At 40.3% G+C, this 25,198-nt stretch overlaps 2 protein-coding genes across 3 annotated transcripts in view; both read left to right on the top strand.

Annotated features, from left to right (window-relative positions):
• The first annotated feature begins 9,701 nt into the window (after nt 1-9,701).
• The window catches only part of LOC143030905 (uncharacterized), a 159,510-nt gene continuing 144,013 nt past the window's right edge, over nt 9,702-25,198 (top strand). The window contains exon 1 of the transcript XR_012966947.1: nt 9,702-9,908. The gene's annotated coding sequence lies outside the window, so the exon portion shown is untranslated. The remainder of the gene's footprint in view (nt 9,909-25,198) is intronic.
• On the top strand, nt 10,229-20,042 carry LOC143030907 (uncharacterized). 2 transcript variants are annotated; one of them, XM_076194150.1, is made up of 2 exons: nt 10,229-10,418; nt 17,037-20,042. In XM_076194150.1, the coding sequence occupies exon 2, from the start codon at nt 17,221-17,223 to the stop codon at nt 18,094-18,096; it is 876 nt and encodes a 291-aa protein (XP_076050265.1). In that variant the 5' UTR covers nt 10,229-10,418; nt 17,037-17,220; the 3' UTR covers nt 18,097-20,042. The 2 variants fall into 2 exon arrangements, with proteins under 2 accessions (XP_076050265.1, XP_076050264.1); XM_076194149.1 differs by having other exon boundaries at nt 17,033-20,042.

The following is a 25,198-nucleotide window of genomic DNA, read 5'->3' as shown; positions in this document are numbered from 1 at the left end:
TTACAATGTGCACTGTAGTGATAAGGAAGATGTGATAAATTACTATTGATGTAACACTTTTTATGTAGTGACAATAAGTGATTAAAGTGGACACATGAAAATGGTGGCAGCGAACGTCCTACCCACACCTCTGAAGAAAACCGCCTGTCTCTGAAGAAAACACGTCCGAGTAATTCACCCCCGCCACCCGACTTCAGTCGAGCCAGCGCGGTCCATCGCTCGTCTAACTCAGAGACATATCCACCTCTTCGCACCTACCGCTCCCTACACAACGGCCCGAGCGAACTAATAGAGAGGTAAACCACCTCCCCACACCAACCGTTCCCTCCCAGACGAGCACCAACAGTCACTACACCTGCCTATTTAATCACGTCCCTGTCACCCAGTGCATATAAGTACGTGATATCGCCGACCCATCTCACAACTACCAACTGACTAAAGGTAACATAAGTTCCTACAATTAATACCAATATATTCCGTAATAATAACCATACATTACCCATTCAAACCATCCCTGATACTCGCATTTTTTTTCTATGCGAACATCATTCAACGAGCCCTCTGGATTTCCTCTGGACTTCCATCGCTTGAGCACAGACGTCATCCGCTCACCCTCACCACCAACCTCCTCATCCGAGTGTCGCGTTCCACCGAGAACCACAACGTCAGCAATTATCCCAGCTGCACGTCATAATACAAATCGCTTCAACGCACGATATTAAGGTAACCTACACGCCTTTAGATACCCACGTGCTCAACGCACGTACACCTTAGCCATATAACAACTATGTAATCTCGCACTTATATTAGCATATTGTCATTTAGAAAAATTTTCTCTCCAAAAATTATCATTAAGTAATACTCTTTAATCTGCCAATTACCAATATACATATATATTCAACAGTTAATACTATTACATTATTACAAATTTCCCTGTATGTATATAGCATATATACACCTTTCTTGGTTATCATACCTTTCTCATAATATAACCAGTAGCTCTCATAATTATATGTTTCAACACTAATTATAATTTGCCTTTTTTTTTTTAAAAACAACATATATTTATATATGCAATAACTTTACTAGATTTGACAAATTACATAATATCACATTCATATGCATTCTTCCAGTTAAGTAATTCTTGTTTAAACAAATAGCTCTTATATGTTTAAAATTCAATATTCAACATAATTTGCCTATCTTTAAATAAATATATATATATGAAATAACCCTTAATTGCTTTCACCCATTTATATTTACATAGAACTTACACATTTTTATCAATGTAACCTATTTTACTGCTGTAAATTTTTTTATGAACAACCATAATTAATTCTATTATAAGTATAATATCACAATAATTAACCACTTACTATATAATATTATTTCCACATTTTATTATTATTATATGTATATACATATTTTTATGATTTTACATATGTAATCCCATTATACTGTATAACCGTTGACATACTATATCCCCCCTCCCATATCTAAGCATAACATATTACCCTTAGTTACTATATACCTATCATTCATATTTTAACAGCCCCCTTTTCTTAGATTACAAATCAAACCTAACTATTAACTAATACATACTAACTATTAACTAATACATGACTTAACAACATGGCCTTTGCCACCAGATCCAAAATTAAACAAAGCTTACATAGCGTCTTCTCAAAGTCTAGAGAAGAAAGACAACAACATGACATATCCAGTGACACAGAGGAAATACACACAGAAAACTTAATTGACAATGACAAACCAGACCATTTTTACCTATATCCACAGGATGACAATACCTCTAAACAGTTAACCAATGACCAGTTAAATAATCCTGACAAAACTAATCCTAATGCAGATAATCCAATAGACCCTCTTTATGAGAACGATGTCTTACCTTTTTTCAACCAGCCTTCTCAAGTAGACACCTCCAACCCATCTCAACCACAACAACCCACCCAACCAACTCCTCATGTTGCTCCTCCTAATATCATGCCTTTCAACCAGCTTCCTCAAGTAGACCCCTTTCACCCCTCACAATCACAACCACCCATTCCTCCCATCCAACCAAATATGCAAACAAAACCTCCTAAAAACCATAATCCATCCAACTCCCATATCCCAACACATAATAACCCCCCTCCCATTCAGCAGCAGTACCAAAACTTCCCCTTTCCATCCCCCCATACCCCATCTGGTCAAACCCACTCCACACCATACCACCAACCACCACCTAACCTTCCTCCAAACCCACAATATTACCCTTACCCACTACCTCAACCAACAATAATTAACAACTATCAAACCATAACCCCCCTCACAGAAATCCCAATCTTTTCCCAAGATAGTGGACTATCCATTACAGACTTCTTGACAGCATGTGACCTGTTCTTTTCAAAGAACCCCCAATACTCGGAGACAGATAAAATAAATTTGTGCCGTCAGAAAATAAACCCATCTGACATTTGCCGTTCAAAGGCAAGGATACTAGACAGCTTAGTTGCATGTGGAATCACATATCAGGAATATAAACGCCACCTTCTTAAGGTCTTTCATAACAAACAACCAAATAACATTTCCTTCCTCATCACCTTCCTCAATAACACTAGAGTCCAACCACATTTCATTACTAACATAATGGATTTCGTTGCAAACGGAATGAAAGAGGTCAGAGAAGACCTAGAGAATAACTCTCCTTGGACTCACACTGACCAATTTGGTCAAAATGTAATCCCAACAAAACACTTACTAACATTCCTTGAAATAGCTTCCTATCTCTCCCAACTCCCTCCAAAGTGTTTAAAGGAAGCCTCCAAAAGGGAACTAGACACTAGAAATCCTCTAGCTTATACCTATATCTTAGATATCATGAATGCTTGCAATGTATCCTTAGATACCCCCAACCATCTCCCCAGACTAAATAGCCTTCACTCACAGCAACCCCCTCCCACCAATCAAGGACAACCTTCTAAGTGGTGCTCCTACCATTCATCAAACAGTCACAATACAAAAGACTGCATACAGCAACAACAATACCCGCAGGTACAACACCACCCTATCCCTTGCTCAGTTCATGGAACCATTTCCCACACCGATGCCCAGTGTTGGACACAGCAAAAACAACACACGCAGGTACAACACCACCCTATTCCTTGCTCAGTTCATGGAACTATTTCCCACACAGATGCCCAGTGTTGGACACAGCAAAAACAACACCCACAGGTACAACACCACCCCATCCCTTGCTCAGTGCATGCTACTACCTCACATACGAATGCTCAGTGTCAAGTTCAGAATCAAAACAAACAAGTTCCACCCCCTTTAAACACCCACTCCTACCTACACCAACACATCCAATCAAATACTGCAACCTACACAAAACATCAACTCACTCCAACAAAGAGTGTTACCTACAGAAAACACAACAACAACCTCATCAGAGAACTAACCAGCCATTCACCACCCCTCGACACGCCCCTCGACAAACAGCTCCCTCCCACACATCACACTCAACCCAATATCACCGATTGGGGGAACGGGTACCAGCCTCACGCACCAAACCACCATAGGAATATCTCATACACAACACAAATACCTCACCCTAGAAGTGAGTCTAGATCAACTTAAAGTTGACATGATGGTTGATACAGGAACAAACCTGAACATCATCCCAAGAGCTCTGTATGAAGCATTAAATGACCCACCCCAAATTCAATTTTCCAATATGGAAGGACTCCTAATAGAAGGGAGTACCATTTCACTTCACGACATGGTTGATCTGAGCATAGAAGTGAACGACTCCAAAGTAGGTTTCACACCTTTCCACATAGCTGATGAATGGAGTCTTGATCAACAAGGTATAATAGGATTACAGTCATTGAGGATTTGGAAAACTAAGATAGACTTTGAGACTAACAAAATCTCCTTCCAAGATGTAAATAATGAGTCAACAGTTCCTGAGACACCCGACTCAGACACACAACATCTCTCATGTCTACCTTCCTTCAATACTCCCAATCCCACTAACAACTATTCCTTCCGACCACCCCCTTATGTCACCTCAAAGGCACTGATGTCTAACACAGTCATCATACCCCCTAGACATTCAATAACAGTCCCACTATACATACCCGGTGCAATCGACCATCAGGACGTCATAATCGACTCAGACACGTCCAGGATTAACAACATAACCATTGAGTCCTCCTGGGACACAATATCAGAAAATAAACATACACTAGCTATGTTAACAAACATGTCAGACCAACACCGTAAAATCAGGAAGAATACAAACATCTGCGCAGTCCATCTCCATAATTCCCCTATCCAGGAACCACTGCCGCAACACATCAACCAAGTAAGACCAACACAACCCCTCCCCCCTATTCCCCCAGACCAAATCACGACATCAGCTGACGGAGAAAGTCATAACGAGCTATTAGCTCTCCTACAGAGGAATAGATCAGCTGTCGCCTTAGAAGGCGAACCACTAGGCAAATGTGATATAATCAAACATCACATCCAAATTCCCCCAAACACCCCCCCTTCATACACCCCCGCTTACCGCATACCTCACAGTAGGAAATCCCAAGTCAATGACAGTGTACAAGAGATGATACACCAAGGCGTAATTTCCCATTCAGACTCCCCATGGAACAGTCCCCTCTTTTTGGTCCCTAAGAAAGACGGAACCTTACGCCCTGTTGTTGACTTCAGGAAAGTCAATAACCTAACTCAATCTGACCCACACCCCCTCCCCGCCATGCAAGATGTACTACAATGCATTGGCAACGGGAACTCTGTTTTTTCCACAATAGACCTCAAGTCAGCCTTCTGGCAGGTCGAACTAACAGAGGAATCAAAACCCGTAACTGCATTCTCCACTGATAAAGGGCATTTCAATTTTCAGCGTATGCCCTTTGGCCTTAAGAATGCCCCCTCAACCCAACAAAGGTTGATGACCCGCATTTTCAGTGACATGATAGGAATCTCATTATTCGTCTATTTAGACGACCTCATTATATATAGTCCCACAGAAAGAGACCACCTTAACACTTTAGAGATTGTCATCAAACGTCTCAAAAATACGGGATTAAAGATTCAATTAAAGAAATGTAGATTCCTCATGAAGGAACTCATCTTCCTAGGCCATAAAGTGGATGCAAAAGGGATTCACACAACCACAGATAAAATAGATACAATAAACGATTTCCCAACCCCCAGAAACGCCAATGAAACAAGAAGTTTCATAGGGTTAGCCTCCTACTACAGACACTTTATAAGAAACTTTGCTGATATTGCTTCCCCTCTGACCAAATTCACAAGTAAAGGCGAGCCATTTCAATGGTCAGAAACAGAACAGCAAAGTTTCGACACTCTCAAACACACACTCACCACAGCCCCTGTACTAGTTTTCCCTGACATGAAGAAAGAATTATTTCTTTACACAGACGCCTCCTCTAAAGGAATAGGCGCAGTCCTACAACAGAAAGATGACAATGGCAAAGAACACGCCATAGCCTACGCAAGTAGAGTCCTAAATAAAACTGAACATAACTACTCAACTACACACAAAGAAGGACTTGCAATCATATGGGCACTAAAACACTTTAAATACCTCATTTTAGGCTACAAGATTACCATACTAACAGACCACCAACCCCTAGTCTATCTTTTTAACTCCAAAGACTTACATGGGAGAGTTGCTAGATGGAAAACAACTCTCCTTGATTACGATCCCATGATCGTATACTTAGCTGGGAAAGCTAACGTAGTGGCAGATTGCCTAAGCAGACAAAACCACATCACACCCATAACCCAAACCATATGCATACCTATGCAACAACTCATATATGAAACGGACAGAGACCCAATATGGTCCCCAATAAAACAGCATCTCATTTCACAAACCCCCTTACACTCCCGACCACCTGTCCCTATTGAGGAACTCAATCTGGTCGACGGAGTCATAAGGAGAACCATTAATACAAGAGAGGTTACTGTTATCCCCAGAGCCCTAGTCCCCAAGCTCCTACACATATTGCACGACAGTGCAATGGGAGGCCACTCGGGCAGAGATAAGACACTAAACACTGCTAGACACACTTACTACTGGTCTAACATGAAAAGAGATATAACCACACACATAGATTCTTGTATAACTTGCAACCAATTTAGAGGCCCTAACCTGAGAGAAATCAACATAAAAGATATCCCACTCCCTGCTGAGCCATGGGAAACACTTGGCATTGACCTACTGAAAATGCCAACGAGCCATCAAGGTTCCAATTATGTACTCACAGCAGTTGATTATTTCTCTAAATACACAATCTTAATACCAATCCAAGACAAAACAGCAGAGACTGTAGCCAAAACCCTAGTCAACAATATCTTTTGTAGATACAACATACCACACACAATGTTATCTGACAATGGCTCAGAATTCAAAAATGAGGTGATGCGCGAAATAGCACACCTCTACAACATTGACCAAACATTTGCCACTGCATACCACCCCCAGGGGAAACGGTCTGACTGAGCGAACAAATCGCAAGGTCCTAGAGATTCTCAGACCATTGGTCAATGACCTCATGGACAGTTGGGAAGATTGGCTACCACAGGTACAAGCCAGTATAAATAGCACAGTCAATTCCGCAACAAAGATGTCCCCACATGAGATCATTTTCGGCAAACCAATGCGCCTACCCTACCAAATATTCAACCAACCACCCCCACCCTTATACAACCTAGATAACCTCGCACACTGCATCAAAAGAGGTATGCAAACAATTTACAAAAAAGTTAGAGCAAACCTGAAAGAAGCCCAGGAAAAGACAAAGACAAAACAACACAAACGATCAATTCCACTTGACATAGCACCTGGCGACACAGTCATGGTAAAAGACTCAAGTAGAACAAACAAACTCAAACCCAAATTCCTAGGCCCCTTCATAGTCACAAGTTCACTCCCTAACAATGTTTTCCTACTAACAGATCCTTCCGATCACACCACCTTCACCATACATGTAGAGAAGTTGAGAAAGGTCAAACTGAACCTCGACCCAATCTCACCTCCCATCCACAACCCACCTATCACAGACACACACCAATCACCAAAACGCAAGTCTCATCCCATGACTCTGCGTCGACGCAATTAAACATGCACTCTAGCTCTCGCCCCTGAAGATGCAGGACGTCATGTATCTATCAGTGGAGGTTAAAATGGCCCATTTCCAATAAGAACTCCTTTCCGCATAGCTATCAAAACTTCTCTACTTCCTTCCGACCAATATAACCTTAGCGAGAGTCAGATAAACATATCCTCATTCACTGAGACATAACCTTCATCCTCCAAAAGTAAATACATCATTAATTACCCACCTTAAACATCGACTACTTTTGACATGGACTCACTCGACTTACATCATAGGATTCTTCCATATACCTCCACAGCCCTTTCCCTCTTAATCATTCTCTTTATACTAATAATAATAATCATATTCTGTTGCATGAAGTAACACCTTCCAAAACCTTTCAACCTCCATACCCAAATTATTGTAAACCTAGATTAAGTTTATTCTTGTGTCTCACCCAATATCTTAAATACCATAAAAATTCTTACAGAAACTATATATCCATACTATGAAATAAAACAAGTGCAATGTGACACACCAAACTGACCATAGAACAGTGTTTAGAAAATAACACTCCCTACAGTGAAAGTGTAAAAATACATGAACACCATAACATTTAGAAAGTGATGTAAACAGTGTTATCAAACATATAGTATAACCTTTCAAAGTGAAATCCAATATAACATGTAATCTGGTGAGACACAACGTTACACTTCTGAGACACAACATCGCTACCCCTATTTACAGTGCATGATCCCCCTTGGGATCTCAGATTCACTTCAACAACAACAACAACAACAACAACCCCCATCTTCACATTTAGTCACCCAGGATTTTGTGTCTCTGAATTTTTTTTCCTTTCCACTGTTCAACCATAGGTATAGATTTTTTTGTTTTCTTTTGTAAACCATGTAACCTAGGTGCCGGGAGCCACCTAACCCTAGGGGGAGAGCGATATGTATACGTCACATACACATGTAAGTATCAGTCAGTCATATGACCCACACACTCCTCCATCTCAACTACCCCAACCACACCCGGGACCTAATGGCGCCACCATTTCCTGCCAAGAAATTGCCGAGCTAGGCATCACGTGAATTCAACCAATACACACACACACGAACACACACTCATAAGTGCAATCAACCACCAACACATTACGTTACAGAACTACCCCATAATAACGAGCTCTTCCCCCCCCCGGGAAATATTATAATATATAAATAGAAATGTAACATACTTTTACATACCAACAAAGCATATTGTAAGAGACTGAATACTCCCACTAAAAACTGTACAAGTACGATTGCTGGGACCCGCCTGATAGTGCTCGGTCAGCAGTTCTTTGATCAAAAACCGAAGCACGCACGCCAGGAGAGGAGGTCGGTCGATAACTTACAATGTGCACTGTAGTGATAAGGAAGATGTGATAAATTACTATTGATATAACACTTTTTATGTAGTGACAATAAGTGATTAAAGTGGAACTAGGTGACATATAGTGTTTGATATATTCGCCTACACATCTGGATAGGGACGGGACCACGTACGGACACATTAACAAATTGTATTCATTTGATCGATGAATAGCTTACTACAAATATATTTAGCAGACATAATAGGGTAATTTCAAATTCCTCTTTCCGTAGAACAAAATTCCTCATAGAAAATTCAGCTTTTTACGGTGGATATATCTTTTCTTACTATGTTTACACATATATCTGAACATAAGTGTGCAGTGCACTGGCAAATTATTGTAGAAAATATGCAAACCGAGGCCAAATGCATTCGAACCATGAAACAGAGCTAGTCAGTTATGTGGTTGCCTTCCTAATAGCCGCACTTCAAGGATCACTCCGAGACGAGCCCTGCCTATTTGCTAGTGTGTTCAACTGATTTAATTTTCTCTAATACTACTGCGTGCATAACACACACGAAATAATAGTCCTCTAAACAGTCAAAGTATCACAAGTAAGTAATCTTTCATGAGTGTACCGAATCTGACAAAGTTATCCCTTTATTATAGTAAATTCATCTGAATGGGGGCACTCCAAAGAAAATGGAATGCATATCTTGAACTTATGTATTTTAAAGTTCATGGTCCACTTCAGATTATATATCATGGCTAATAAATGGAAGCTGAGAGATGCATGGCTGGAGATGGAGGAATTCAAGCCATGGTTGGCAAAGGTAGATGGAGATCCAACAAAAGTTTAATGTCTTACGTGTCAGAAAAACATTACAAGCAATCTGACGACGGTAGAAAGACACACATGTTCCGTTTAACAACTCTTAACCTTACGTATTTGCTACTTTTTTACATTTTAGGCACACATGTTAGAGGCACATTAATTGTTGACGCACGATCTTTTACTCTCCTCAAGACATTATATGGTTGATTAGTATTATCCAAGTCCGTTTTCTTTCTCACCTAATGGTTAGAAAATGGTAGCTGCAGTGAAACTACAGACTTTCCTATGTTTGTACACGTTTAAAGGCTAACTGGTAACCGTTCATCCACACAAGCGAGGAATCGGCGGCACCCCGGTGACCAACCCCTCCTTCGCTACCTCCCAGAGTGCAACAACACTGTCGCCCTGAGAGGAGGAAAACGAATCGAGGACACGGCCCCCCGAATCGGACCGGAGGAGACTGCAAGAGGTCTTTGCTATGAGTACTGCCCTGCTGTCTAAATGAAAATACATATTAGGTCACGTCGCCGTTAGAATACATATTAGATCACGTCGCCCTCTCCGATTTTCCAGTGTAAGTCAAGGTGCATAAACATCTCTACGTAACAGATTGTTATCCAGTTCTTCAATCAGCAGTGTTGAATATATTGATACAGGCTACGAACAATATCCAACAAATCCTACATTAGCAATCAAACCCCACATATCTTCACATCATAACCGATGTTCTTAAACAGCTTTAGTATGCCTGTGAGCAAGACTCCTATTTCACACATGCCCAATCCTGGATGAAAAAGACACCAGTACCGCTACCAACTCGCCACTACTTCCTACATAGAGCAGGACTTTTAAGTAAAGCACAGGTTGTGAACGGTCAGATCGTAAGGAGGTGGATTTCTGGATTATGAAACCAAAGCAGATTAGTTACCCCTTGATAGAGCTTATGATTACAAATATTTTCGTTAAGTAGGGGTAAACCATGTCAAAACATTTCTAAAAGTGCCTTTGTACATTTGCAAGAATGTTTGAAATAGTTTAGATATTTGTGTCACGAAAATTGTAAGCAAAGAAGGAAACCACACAGGTAGAGAAAATATTATTGTAAGCGTTTGCCAGACAGAGCCTACATGATTAGTTTGATGCCTTGAAGTTGCAGGCCATTATGGCTGTAGCTGTCTAGGTGATGGATACTTTAGAATGCTGTAGGTTAGTAATGAGATTAAATTAGGTATTGTTCTGTTGAAAGAAAGCCAGCGTTTAAAAAATTGTAGAGGTGGCTATCAAATAACAATAGCCCCTTAAGAACTAGGAAGTAGTTAACAGTATATGCTGATGTTTTAGAACAATTCCAAAGACTGAATAAGAATTTTGACTTGGGTGTAGAATTAGGTATATGTAAAGATGCATGCTAGTCTTTTCTAATCACCGCTGATGTTACTGTTGATTTGTGGTACTCCTCATATCTGGGGTTGAAAATACTCAGAATGGTAAAGCTAGTCGTGATACAGGTAAAAATTGCAGACTTGAGATTTAACATAATGTAACCTAACTTAATTGTTGGTAACTATAAAGATACTCGTCTTAGTGTTTTGAAAATCGTTGCTGATGTTACTATGAATTTACTGTATCTAAACATGGGCTGGCAGATGATATAGGGAAGGGTTGCAGACTGGCAAACATATATGTGAATACTTAAAATTATGTAGAATCATAACTATACATTATTGTAAAAGATATGTATGTATGGAAGAGAATGAAAATGATCTTGTATCAACTTATCTCGTATCGAATACAAGAAACAAAATTAACAAATATCATTAAAAAATCTATTTGCCATGAGGGAGAGAGGGACTGGGTAGGTTATATATGGTCAGAATAGGAGAATACTTTGCTTGATTTTTCATTTATTTGAACAGTGTTGTCATTTCTTTCATTAGCCACTGGCTTTGCATGCTTTTCTAAATCGCAATACTTATTTCCCAATGCAATCCCCAGATGGGGGTGGTTGGGGGTTAAGTACAAACAAGTGATTTCCAATTGAAATGGAACACCCAATTTGGTCAAATCAACAGGAAAACTGCTGGGAAAAAATATATGGATCATTTCAAGAACAGTGACCCCCAATGATCCTCATCTAAAGAATGGCTATCCCAACATAACCTAACCCAACCCACAGTATTCCCTAATTCAGATAATGTCAAGATTAGCGAACCCAACATATCGAAATAAAAAAACAAAACAAATCTGATTGTACTAATGTAAAGAATAACGAATCCAATAATCTTTTAAAGAATAGCGAACCCTGCTGTGGTTGTGTTCTCTAATCTTAGGTATGGTCAGAATTGGAGAGAACTGTGCTTGTTTCATGGTTTATTTGAACAATGTTGTCCTTGTTTCTCTCATTAATCACTGTCTTTATACTCCTCTTTATTTCAAAATACTTATTTCCCAATGCAGTCCCCAGACATGACTTCCATGCTTCTGATTGAAACAGAAGACCCGATTTAATGAAATCAACAGGAAAACTGTTGTAAAAAAAAAAAAAAAAAATCAAATCTAATAGCCTGTTGGGTGTTTTGAGGATATTGGGACTTACATCCTTAAGTGTAGCTTGACTTTGGATAATGTAATACATCATTTTTTCTCATGATTTACCTCAAGTTCATTGCGTGAAGCTCTTGTAAACCAGTAAGGTGGTATTTTCTAAAGTCAGGCATTATCTACAAAATGCCACAAGACAAAGGTAATCCCTGTATAAAAACACAAACAATTGCATATTTTGCACTTTTATTTTATTTCCAAACACAGAAATAGGAAACTGGACATGTGAAATTAAAATAAATTAAGCTGATGACGTTGAATTATTGATGTTCCAAATTGATCAGATGTTGAAACTGGTACCTGCAAAGAATTCCTCATTTGATATTGGGAGACATTTTTGAAAGTTCTGTTAGTCCCATCTCCGACATTTCTATGTAGGTTGGCAGGTTGCATCCTGTGCAATTATTGGCCACATTATTGTCTTTCCTTTTTAGGGAATTAATTAAGGTGTCCATACAGAGGAGGTATTATTTTCCAACCAAAATAATAATAGTAATAATGATAAAATGAGAAATAGAATAATAGTTGTTCCACTTTTCATACTGTGCATGATGGCTTTATATTACTTTGGTCAAACTCTGATTTAAGACTTCATTTCTAATTGGACAATCCTAATGGTTTAAAGTTTTTTTTATCTATTCTTGTTTTCATACTATATTTACTTAATCTTTTATGGTTTTAATGTAAATATGAAATAGAAGTGCAAAAACATACTTTTTGTGCAATTTTGATAAATGAAATAGAAGTGCAAAATATAATGGTGAATTTATCCCTGATGCATAATATGAATTATTTATTCTACATCTATAGAAATTGTTTTATTAATAAGCAAGAAAATGTAGGACTGTGGACATTGTCATGTGGCATTTTGTTGCATATCCTTTCCAACTTGTCAGTTTCTGTATTAATGACCATTTCTCTCATGATTCTATAGATGGTCAGTAGGTCACCTATTTTTCTTCTTTGTTCCAGAGTTGGCGTTTCCAACTTTAACAATCTCTTCATATGGCAGTTTTGAAAGTGTTGGGGCCATATTTGTAATTGCTGTTTAGATTCTTTCAATTTTCTTTATATTCTTTTTAGTACTGGGTGTCCATAATGTTGCTGTATACTGTACTCCCGTTTTGGCCTTATCAGTGTGATTACTAGTTTCTTTACCATTCTTTCATCCAAGTAGGTAAAGGCCCCCTTTGTTGGTCATAGCAGTTTTGTCTATCTGTTTATCAGGTGCCATGTCCTTTGTGATAATCACTCCAAGGTCTTTTTCAGAACTCACTACTTTCTTTACTTCCTTTGTACCGATTTTATATTGTCATGATATTCTGTGAGTAACCTGGTTTACAAATATCCTTTTTGTAGTGACAATTCTGAATTACAGACATTTTCTTAGCTAGTGAAACTTCACAAAATTATTTCAATGCTTCATGGAGCACAAAAAAAAAATAGAAATACATATACATACATATACCAAGGCTTTTTCTACCTCTCAAAGGAAGTAGGCTAAAAGAAAAAGGCATAGAATCATTCCCACCCATTCCATCCCTAGATACACTCCACCCTCCCTCTTATCTTAGCACCTCCTGGATGACGGGTCATCCCTGCACCCTGTCCACTGCCCTGGGTCAGAGGCAGCATCACAAATCACAGCACATCCACAGCAAGTCTGCTTCATTAAGATAAAAATAAAATAAAAGCATGGCACAAGTAGAGAATATTGTTAGGGATCTTACAATTTTTAAGGTTATCATTAAAGATTATACTCTCTGTTAAGTTATCTAGAGAAAGGATATAATTTAATGGATCTATTACTGGTGTGTCAAGTTCAAAAATTGAATTATTTACCTTCATTGGGAAGGGCACCAGTTTGTACAGGTTGAATCTAAATTCAGAAGCAAAAGGAACCTCTGTTATTATTGAAGAAATGCTTAAGTATGCAGTTTACAAGGGATAATAGAATGATAGCTTTACTTCACCAAAGAAAGGTTGGAAATTACAATCTTTCTTAGGTGAGTTAATTTTCCTTACAAGTTGGGGCATTGGGAGAAGGGAGGACATGACTTGACCAGAATTTGCGACAACGAAATCTTGCACAAAAGATTCCAGGACACACAGGATTCCAATCCATTACTTTGAGGATAATTGACTTGAATATTAATTTTGTTTACCTTAGATAACTTACATAATTCTTCCAAGATTTTGTTGTTAAATTCAGCAGCATTGTCTGAAACAGATCTTGGGAGTTGTGAAATTACAGATTACTTGTTCATATATTACTGAAGCAATTGTTTTGGCTCTTATTTGGAATGGGTTTTGTCAAATGCAAAATCTTGACAGATAATCAATGGCAAGAAATACATATATCCCTTCTCAGACATAGGTAATTCAAGTGTATCTAAGTAAATTTTTCCCGAGGTTTATGTGGTATAGGATATGATAGCACAGGAGCAGACTTATGTGTATTTCCTTTTACCTCCGTACATCTCAAGCAATAGTCAATATGCCTAGCTTAAAGTATCTAACTGTGATTTCACTAAGATACCTTACTCAGCCTGACATATTGTCATACTCTCCTTTTTTGAATGTTGCAAATCCTATCAATAGATCTGGGAAGACAGATTCTTCTTCAACTATCACCAGAATGTACAAGTGCTCTTTTTTATACAAAATAACATAAAAGTCAGTTTTATCTAATGTTTTTACTGACTCTCTATTAGTCCTTCCAATGAGTAATGGATTGGTTCCAAAATTTTCATTCCTTTTAAGCATTTTACTGGTTATAACATTTACTACAGATCCTGTATCAATAGATATTTAAATAGGTCTTTTGAATAAATCTACTCACAATGATGGGTCCTACAGAAATCTTTCCAATTTTTATAGTAAATGAGAGAGAAAAAATCTCCTTCCTGTGTTGTTTTCTTTTTCATCCCTTTTCAGTACACTATAATGTCTGTCCCTCTAAGGTTAGCTCTGTAGTGTTGTTTTATTTCGTGTCTTCCGGGGTTTTTACTCCTGTTTCTGGGTAAATACAACAAAAATTTGGCATTCCTCTTCAATCCTGTGTCCTGTGGTCCTACTGAATTGTGATACAAACAGAAAGTTGGGTTTCTACAATGATATTCATCATGACTCATATTTTCAGTTCCTGCAAATGATCTCATAATAACACCCATGCTGTCCCAATTTCCTACAATTATGGCACTCAGCCTAGTATTCCTTGCGGTGCTTCTAACTCTATGTTAAAATCCTCTGTTTCTGTAATCACTCCTAATTTTTCTAATTTCGTTGTTGCATTATTAATGTCATGACATATGGAATATTTGCTTTACTATCTTAATAACCTTGTAAAAGATAATCTCCCCTATGTCTCCCCTACCCTTCTCAGGATCTACATTTTCTTTCAACATTTCTATCTTTTTCCTTTCATCTAGTATGTTTTTTGTCACTATTTTATATTAATGAATCAATTTACCTCTATTGTATTGACCAGGGCCCCCGAGAGGAAAAAATGTGCTGATGCGAGATGATTGTGTTGCACCATATATGTTCTGAGATAAGAAATCATGTATTTTGGCTGGCGCTAAAATATTTAGCACATGGAAATCCCTATCAGCTTCAAAGCAACAATAAAAATTCATGCATAATTGCCCACTTTGATTATCAATATTGATATTCTTGGGCCCCTAGACCCTTATGGGCCCTGGTGTGGTGCACTGGCTGCACCCCCTTTCGAAGGGCCTGGTACTGACTGCGAGGTAATTCCGTGGTCATTCTATTATAATTACAAGTATAATACATGTGAGTTTCTACCCTCTCTGTTGATGATGTCGATTTGAATAGACTCCTTCTCCTCAACTCAACACATATGGGCGCACACGTCAGCAACTCATCCTTTTCCTTGTAGTCGTCCCTATCCTTCACTAGATCGTTCTCGTACCAGCGTGGTGATTTGCGTGCACTACGTTGTCCCGTCTGTTGCTTGGAGTTTGTGAGTAGTTGCTTGCGTTTTCTTTTGTAGACAAATGATTATGTTTTGTTTCTTCAAAGATGTTGATTGCGATGATAGTTTGGCTGCAACAATACATATGTGGAAGCACGTATGCCGCAGTACATTCTTTATATGTAGTCTTTAAATATGTGCACTGAGTGTTTCTCTTCAGAAACGTCTTATTTGCTTGCGTTGAGTGTTTCTTCGGAAACATTTTATTTTTCGTGCGTTGAGTGTTTCTTTTCAGAGATGATTTATCAGTGTGTGTCCTTTCCTTTGCTACTGCCACTGTCACCACTGTTGCCGCCCTTGTGGCCCTTGTTAACGTAAGAGAAAGCTTGGCGGGATGACGCTTTGTCTTCCTTTTTGTTTGCCGTTAGCCCAAAAAGTCATCTGCAAAACACTCCCTATGTGACGTATGCAAGATTTTGACAGCAAAGCAAGTAGTGTGTCTACATTAAAGGTTGCTTTAATTGGCCAAGGTCTTCATTGGTTCCGAACGCCGCTGCCAAATTTGTAGATAGAATGAAGGCGACATATCAAACGTGTTTAGTGTTTACATTCTCTCATGTCAGACATGCAATTACTATAGACTTTAAGTCACAAATTAGTGAACACCATAACTGAATCTGGAGAAAATTGTGTTGTCATTCTGATTTACAAGTAAAATAGAGAATAGACATACTGTAAATTTGTCACAAATTTAAATGTAATTAATTTGTAGTGTCTTTTCTCATGGTGAATCTGTTACTCAATAAGATAATCTCAAAGGTTTGTTTTAGGACTGATTGATTGAGGGGCAGGGTTGAGTCTACCCTAATCCCCCCCCCCCTCCACGTAGGTGACAGTCCCACTACGAAGTGCATCGTAGGTAATTAATATTTACTCCTTTGAGTAGGAGAGAAGTATGGAATTTCAACCCACAACTAGGCTAACAAAGTAAACACCGCTATAATGACTAGTTGGCCATTTTGATAGTCGATTTTAGTATGTGTTTTTAGGCAAATTATTCTTATAATAGAGGATAGCATGTATGAAATGGTTTGTGTACAAAACACCAACAATCCTCCCATTACATATCTCTAAAAGTTAATCTCATTTTTTTTCAGAAAGATATCAACAAAGAAAACCCATTGTGGCATCTATAGCTCGGCTATCTTACAAATCTTAAACATCAAGTGATTGTCACATAATATGTGATATATTATATCACATGATGACCCACATAGTATAGAAACCTTTCCAGTGTGGCTTGTGTGATTCTGCTTTCTCACAACAGCGTAATCTTAAACGTCATATGATGACCCACATAGGAGAGAAGCCATTCCAGTGTGCCATGTGTGATTCTGCTTTCTCACACAAGGATAATCTGAAACGTCACATGAGGACCCACACAGGAGAGAAGCCATTTCAGTGTGACATGTGTGAGTCTGCTTTCTCACGAAAGAGTCATCTCAAACGTCACATGAGGACCCACACAGGAGAGAAGCCATTCCAGTGTGGCACGTGTGATTCCGCTTTCTCACGAAAGGGTGATCTCAAATATCACATGATGATCCACACAGGAGAGAAGCCATTCCAGTGTGACACGTGTGATTCCGCTTTCTCACAAAAGCGTGATCTCAAACGTCACAAGATGACCCACACAAGAGAGAAGCCATTCCGGTGTGACATGTGTGATTCCGCTTTCTCACAAAAGGGTAATCTCAAATATCATATGATGGCCCACACACGAGAGAGGCCATTCCAGTGTGACGTATGTGATTCTGCTTTCTCACAAAAGGGTGATCTCAAACGTCACATGATGACCCACACAGGAGAGAAGCCATTCCAGTGTGACATGTGTGATTTTGCTTTCTCAAAAAAAGGTTGCCTTAGACGTCATATGATGACCCACACAGGAGAGAAGCCATTCCAGTGTGACCTGTGTGATTCTGCTTTCTCACGAAAGGGTAGTCTCAAGCGTCACATGATGACCCACACAGGCGAGAAGCCATTTCAGTGTGGCATGTGTGTTTCTGCTTTCTCCAAAAAGAGTAATCTCAAAAGTCACATGATGACCCACACAGGAGAGAAGCCATTCCAGTGTGACTTGTGTGATTCCGCTTTCTCACGAAAGAGTTGTTTCGAACGTCATATGATGACCCACATGATGATCTCAAACGTCACATGATGACCCACACAGAAGAGAAGCCATATCAGTGTGGCATGTGTGATTCTGCTTTCTCACTAAAGGGTGGTCTCAAAAATATCACATGATGATCCACACAGGAGAGAAGCCATTTTAATGTGACGTGTGTGATTCCACTCTTTCACACAGTCACCTCAAATGTTACAAACGTCACGTCACATGATTATCCATACACGAGAGAACCCATTGCAGTGTGACCAGTGCAATAGATATTTTTCACGAAAAACTGTTCTCAAATGTCACAAGATGATCCATACATGGTTAAGGCTTTTACAGTGTGTCTTGTGGGATGAAGCTCTCTGATATAAGGATAATTTGACATAGCACGTGATGGCCCATTCCGAAAAAAGGCCTTTCCAATAGCTTGAAGGGGCAGTATCGAATAGCATATGATAATGAGCGCAGGTGAGAAGCCTCTCTTGTATTCTTTCTTGTGCGATGCAGCTTTCTTTCGAGATGCTTTCAAATGCCGCAGTTGATAATTCGTTCCCATAGCAACGGAATCACCCTGTTATTTCACCCCTACCACATCCTCCAGGTTTTAGCGGGAAAGGATGGCGTGCCCCCAGCTTGGTTATCTACTCTTCAGTGAAAACGAAGTTCTATACTGGGGAGTGACCAGAAATTTCAGCATTTCTTAAGGGAGAAACTGGGAGAGTTTGAATAATCCCATAACACCGGAAATATAATTAGGAATACCCGTCTGGGGTATTGGCTGCACGTTATTGTAATAAAGTAGCATGCAGTTGATACTCTAGGGTCTCTGTGTGTCGCCCCTATGGACCAGAGCCACACATCATTTTGTCTGTTATAGAGGAGGACTCTTTTTCCCAGAGAAATGATGACACTTCTATTATACTGCGACTGTCCCTCCGTTATGCTCTCCCTCAACCCCACTCTTGTTACTGTCTGTCCTCTTCCACTTCTCTGAATGTTCATTTCCTTGTTTCGCCTACCCTGTGGTGGGGGACAGAATGCTGCAACCAAGTATTCCCTCTTGGATCGTAGGAGAGGGGATTGGGACAATTAGGATGTGTGACGACATACGAGGGACGGTGTCAAGGTGGAGTAATGGGATGGCGATCAGTTATAGCTTGGAGGAAGCGGTATACAGCTAGAGTAGTATGCATGAAAATATAGATGTAAGTGCTACCACCGTTGCCGCCCTTGTAATCCTCACTTTGTGGATATGGCGACTCACTTCTGTTAGTTATAATCTGTTGTCCAGAAGAATTAAAATGTAGGAATCCCCCGGGAGGACATATACAAGGCCTAGCTCGAGTTGTGCCCCACACCATCCTCCCATTTGGGAGCGAGCGCCGCGGAGGGTAGGGCGAGGCGCGACTGACGTGAGCGCTATTTGCAATAGCTTCACAGACTTGTACATCGGTTATCATGCTTTCGCGGCTCTTTTATATGTCGAACTAAGTATTTGTCAGCGAGAAAATCCATCAAGCGACTACCTATATGGCCGTGTAGGGTCATCCAATCAATGTCACAACAATTGAAATCACCCATTATGAATAAAGTCCCGGTTTCAGAAACTAGACAGTTCTTGAAACAACAGCTTGTCGTCTGCTGATGACAATGTCTTTGGCTTATATATTGCTCCTATATTCATTTTTGTTTATTTGTTTGGATTAGTTCAACCCACAAACTACCATATGCATCCTGTTTCACTTTAGAACAGAAGCATGGACATTGCTCTTAACGTACAACAGAACACCCCCACCTTTCTTGTGACTTATTTCTTAATGAAAGTGTTGAAATCCCACAATATTAAATTCAGCTTTAAACTCTCCACCATTTAACCATGTCTCGGCTATTCCTATTATAGCGAGATTTTTGCTTTTGACATATACACATGCATTTCTTGTATGTACTATATAGAATAAAAAAGTGTGATGGTTTGTATGTGTTATATAAAAAAGTCCTATTAAAACATTTAAAAAATGTGATTTTTTTTTGTACTTTTCCATTAAGCTCTTTGATGAAATTATCGCGAGAAGCATCAGCTGCCTGATGCACGATGATGCATCACCATACTCGCGTTATACAGCAGTATTGCTCGTTCTCTTCCACTCTGAATATTATAACCACAGAAAATATGATGAGCAAGCCAATTCACAGAGTTTTGGAGTCACTCGGCCATAACTACAAAATAAATATGACCATGACGCAGATGCCGGCATGCTCATACAAGTATAGGGACAGTTTCCCCACATTTTCCGCCAAAGTCACTATATCGCATGCAAGAGGACACCTTCCAACGTTTTGTTAATTTCATAATAACTATTAATGTGCGCTAAGGATAGTGTGACTTATTGATATCACAATTCATAATCAGAAATCAATATATTAAAAGAAAAATATTAATGAAATTGAAATGCCCATTATTATTGAGTCATAAATCAATATATGAAAATATAAATATTTCGGTGATTTATGATTATATTAAACAAGGGCTGCAGTCTGATAATAGTTACTCAGTCATGAAGGCGACTGCTAATTACCGTCATACCTTTTCACGCAGCTCCCGACACCAACCACGAAGAATAGTAGAGTTAGACGAAAGTCTTTATTGGCTTCACTATTGTAACTAAGATAGAACTTTGCAAATCACATGGTAGAGCGGTCAGTCCCCGTTCCCTCTCTCGCATCCTATGCAATCGTCAGATTCGCAAGACTCGGGTTGGGGTGCAAGTGCTGAGGGAAAGTAGTAGGACGGACGGCAGGAAAGAGACTACTGCGGTATGACCAACCCCTCCCTCCTTCACTACCTCGGTCAGAGTGCAATAACACTATCGCCCTGAGAGGAGGAAAACCAATCGACGAAACGCCCCCCCTCCCCCCGAAGGCCGGAGGAGACTGCAAGAGGCCATTACCATGAGTACTGCCCTGCTGTCTAAATGATAATCATGGCCCGTTTGAAAACATATTAGATCACGTCGCCCTCTTCGTTTTTCCAGTGTAAGTCAAGGTGCATACACATCTCTACGTAACAGGTTGTTTTCCAGTGTTAAGTATATTGATATAGGCTAGGAACAATATCCAACAAATCCTACATTAGCAATCAAACCCCACATATCTTCACATCATAACCGATGTTCTTAAACAGCTTTAGTATGCCTGTGAGCAAGACTTCTATTTCACACATGCCCAATCCTGGATGAAAAAAAAACACGCACACCAGTTCTGCTATCATCTCACCACTACTTCCTACACAGAACAGGACGTTTAAGTAAACCACAGCTTGTGAACGGTCAGATAGTAAGGAGGTGGATTTCTGGATTGTGAAACCAAAGCAGATTAGTTACCCCTTGATAGAGCTTATGATTACACTTACACTTAGATGACATCTGTCGGTGATCGACGTAGCTATACTGGGGTCCCACTGTGACCAGGCAACTCCCTGACATCAATGGTCCAATCGATCAGTCGGTTGGCGTTGGGGCTGGTGTATCCCGGTGTTGGCGGCTGCTCTGTCTGGTATTTTGGCCAACCATATAACCAGATGTTTTTTGAAGGTGTCTGGAGACACCCCTGTTATGTTTCTCAGTTTGGGCGGGATGCAGTTAAACAATCTTGGCCCACTGAACGAGAAACTGTTGTGTATTCTGGACTTGATGCTCAGTGTTGATCCAGGAGCAGCCCTCACATAGCACAACCTCCCTGTTCTTTGGTGGACTGTTTCTCGAATACAAGTGTTGGGCACCCTCTTTTCTAACACCTTCCAGATGTAGATGATAATATAGCGTTCCCTGCGCCGTTGGAGATAAAACAGCTGCATCTCCTTCAGCCTCTCCCAGTAATTCAGTTCCTGGAGCCCATGTATTTTGCTAGTGAAAGTCCTCTGGGGCTCTTCAATCTTAGTAATTTCTGATATTTTCTAGGGACACCGAAGTTGGCAGCAGTATTCTAGGTGTGGTAGAACTAATGATTTCCACAGGGTTAGCATACACCTTGGACTTCTTGTCTGGAAGGTACGTAGGATACACCCTGATAGATGCCTTGCTTTTAATGTTGCTTGATTGATGTGATGGTAGAAGGAGGCATCACTGCTCATACTCACTCTCAGATCCTTCACTATGTTCTTAGCAATGATTTCTTGTTGGCCACACTAATACTTTGTCGAGTTCTTGAAATCTAGATGGTGGCCATAGCGTAAAAGCTCAAACTTGTCTCCGTTCGGTGCCATGTTGTTCTCCTCTGCCCACCTCAGGATTTCATTAAGGTCTTGCTGTAGGTCATTCACGGCATCTTGTAGTGTGCGGATCTTCATTTCGATTCGCGTGTCATCGGCGAAGGATGTAGCTGTAGAGCGTTGAAGGTCTCTGTCTATGTCCCCTATCATGATGAGGAACACTAAGGGACCCAGTACAGTACCTTGGGGGACACCGCTAATAACACTGCTTGCCTGTGAAGGATTTCCTTGGACGTTGACTCGCTGTTTTCTATCAGATAAGAAGCTGTGTAGCCATTTACCTAGGACTCCACATATTCCAAGCGCTCGTATTTTGTGTAAGAGAATCCCATGATCCACCTTATCGAACGCTTTTGCAAAGTCGAGGTATATGACATCGACGTTGTCCCCATCTTTGGTGTCGTCCAGTATTCTGTCATAGTGAGCGAGTAGTTGCGAGAGGCGTGAGCGTCCTTGTCTGAATCCATGTTGGCCATTGTTAAATGCTTCTATGGTTTCCAGGTAGTTAACGATTGCTTGCCGCACTACCCTTTCCATTGTTTTTATCAAATGGGATGTTAGTACCACTGGTCTGTAGTTTCTGGTAATGCCCTTGCTACCCCCTTTGTGTATTGGGGTGATTGTGCCATAGTTGAGGGCTTGTGGCACATGTCCTGCTTGTAGAGACATAGTCCATAGCAGTTTCAGGGGTAGAGCTAGCTGATGTTTACAGTTCTTTAGCAATTGGGCATGAAAGCCATCTGGTTCTGCTGCTGCATTTGGTGCGATCTTGTTGATGACCACTATTATTTCTTGTATAGAGATCTCTACTGAAGATAATTGGTGTGGCGTCTCCTGGGGTTTGTTGAAGAAGGTGTGTGGATCGATTACCTTCATATGGTCTTTCGGTTGGCTAAACACACTCTTGTATTGCTGTTTGAGCAACTGTGCTATTTTGAATGGGTCGCTCTCGAGTTCCCCAGCTGGATTTATGTGTGGTCCTATGGTTGGTGTACTCTTTAGTTTCTTGTTAGCATATGAGTAAAAGAACTTCCTATTCATTTGAATATTAGAGATTGCTCGTAGTTCTCCTTGAGCCCTCTGGTCTTTGTGGGACTGAATGCGTTTTCTCTCGATTTCCTCAAGTTCTCTTTGAATATTAGTAGTGGTTGGTAGGTGGGTGGTCTTTTGGAGTTTGACTTTTAGCCTTGTTCTCTTCTTCATCAAGTTTTTCCTGTCTTTTGGAATAATTTTTCTTTGTTTTTTAGTATTTGTTGGTTTGGGAGGCATCTTCTCTGTAGGATGTCCAGGGCTCCATCAGTGTCTTTGTCTTGGAAAAGAGTTACCCAGTCGGTCCGGCCTAGTTCTTTTCTAATCTCGTCCCAATCTATATCTTTGCTGAAGAAATTCAGGTCTTGGAGAGAGGAACAAGGGAAGTGTGCCTCTTGTTGAGCTATTTGTTGTTTAGTAAAATGCGTTGTCATAACTTTGATAAGACCGTGGTCAGACATTGTTGTCTTGGTAACTTGATATGCATGTACTAGATCATAGTTGTTACTGAATAGTAGATCAAGTATGTTGTTGCCTCTTGTTGGAACTTCAATGAATTGCTTGAGATAGGCTATATCGGCTAGGCTGATCAATTCCATTGCTTACCTCTGTTCATTTGTTGTTCCTCCTCGTATATTCCTAGAGGGCCAGGCTATTATTGGTAAGTTAAAATGACCTGCAAATATGACTTCAGCGTAGGGGGATGGCAGGTGATGAAGAAGTGGTTGCAGTTTTTCTTAAAGTTCTTTGAGCATTTCCTCTGTGGTGTTTGGGGGTCGATACAAGGTTACAATGATTAGGTCGAGCTTCTTTACATGTACAGCTAGCAACTCTGTTGTTTATTTGAGAAGGCAGTAAGAACTTGGGTGTTTGCTGCTACTTCGAGCACTGGTGCTTTACACTGGTTGCTTTGTGGGTAAAGCCCTCTGATGTTACCCACAAAGAAACAGTTTAGTGCCAGCTCCACCTCCCCATGAGCTTCCGTTCGTGGTCGTCCGCTTGGAATAGTAGCCTCGTCATTATTGTTTGTGACTGTTTTTCTAGTGCTAGCATTCGTTCCATGAGACGCTCTAAAAAAGCACTCTGGTCTGCTGTGGATGTTGCTGGGGCTAGGGCGATATTGGTCTGGCCATCTATTACTGAATCCTGGACCTGGTTTATTTGCCAGCTTTTGTCGGCACCAGTGCTAGGTATACTTGGTTCAGTTGGTGGTTGTGATGTGGTAGGTTTGTGTGGACCTGGAGCTGCTTGTAGTCGGGAATGGGTTATAGGTTGTACCTTTTGGTCATTATCCATTCCTTATGGTCTCTGGGTCTGGGTTCCCTTTATGTGAGGGAATCTGCAGTTCCTCTGGTGGCATGTTCCTTTGTGGAGAGAGCGTCTGCATACAAATGGGTGGAAGTTAACACATTTCCATCCCAAAGTGCATCCGGACCTCTTGTCTAGCCCATGCCTCATAAACTTTTGGCAGATTTTTGGATGTGACTCTTTGCATCCAATGCCCATTACACCATGCTTTTGGCTTCATCTTTGTTTGGGAATTCACTGGCCCCGTGTTAGACGGTGCAGAGTACTGGACAGATGCAATCGAGGTACCAGGTGTGTCCCTCTTCTCCTTCGGGTTGGGGTTAGCCGTGGGCGGTTTAGGGGCATCCATCCCTTATTGGTGTTGGGGTTAACTTAACTATATCAGTCTGGCTGGAATTCAGGTTTTCTGGTGTACTACGTAGATTATCCCTTATATTCTCCTTTGTTTGGGATTCCTGGTTAGATGTAGGCGTACTGCCCGCTAGAATTTGGCTCATCTTTCCCTTTGGTTGAGATTCTTGGTTTGGTATTGTACTGTTGTAC

This window comes from Oratosquilla oratoria, chromosome 12 (genome assembly GCF_046742065.1).
Source record: "Oratosquilla oratoria isolate Oo_2021 chromosome 12, ASM4674206v1, whole genome shotgun sequence".
NCBI lineage: Eukaryota > Metazoa > Arthropoda > Malacostraca > Stomatopoda > Squillidae > Oratosquilla > Oratosquilla oratoria.
This window is presented reverse-complemented; position numbering and strand designations above follow the sequence as displayed.

What these genes read in the sequence shown, in the direction of transcription:
- LOC143030907 (XM_076194150.1), top strand. Translation starts at nt 17,221, where the DNA reads ATGATGACCCACATAGGAGAGAAGCCATTCCAGTGTGCCATGTGTGAT.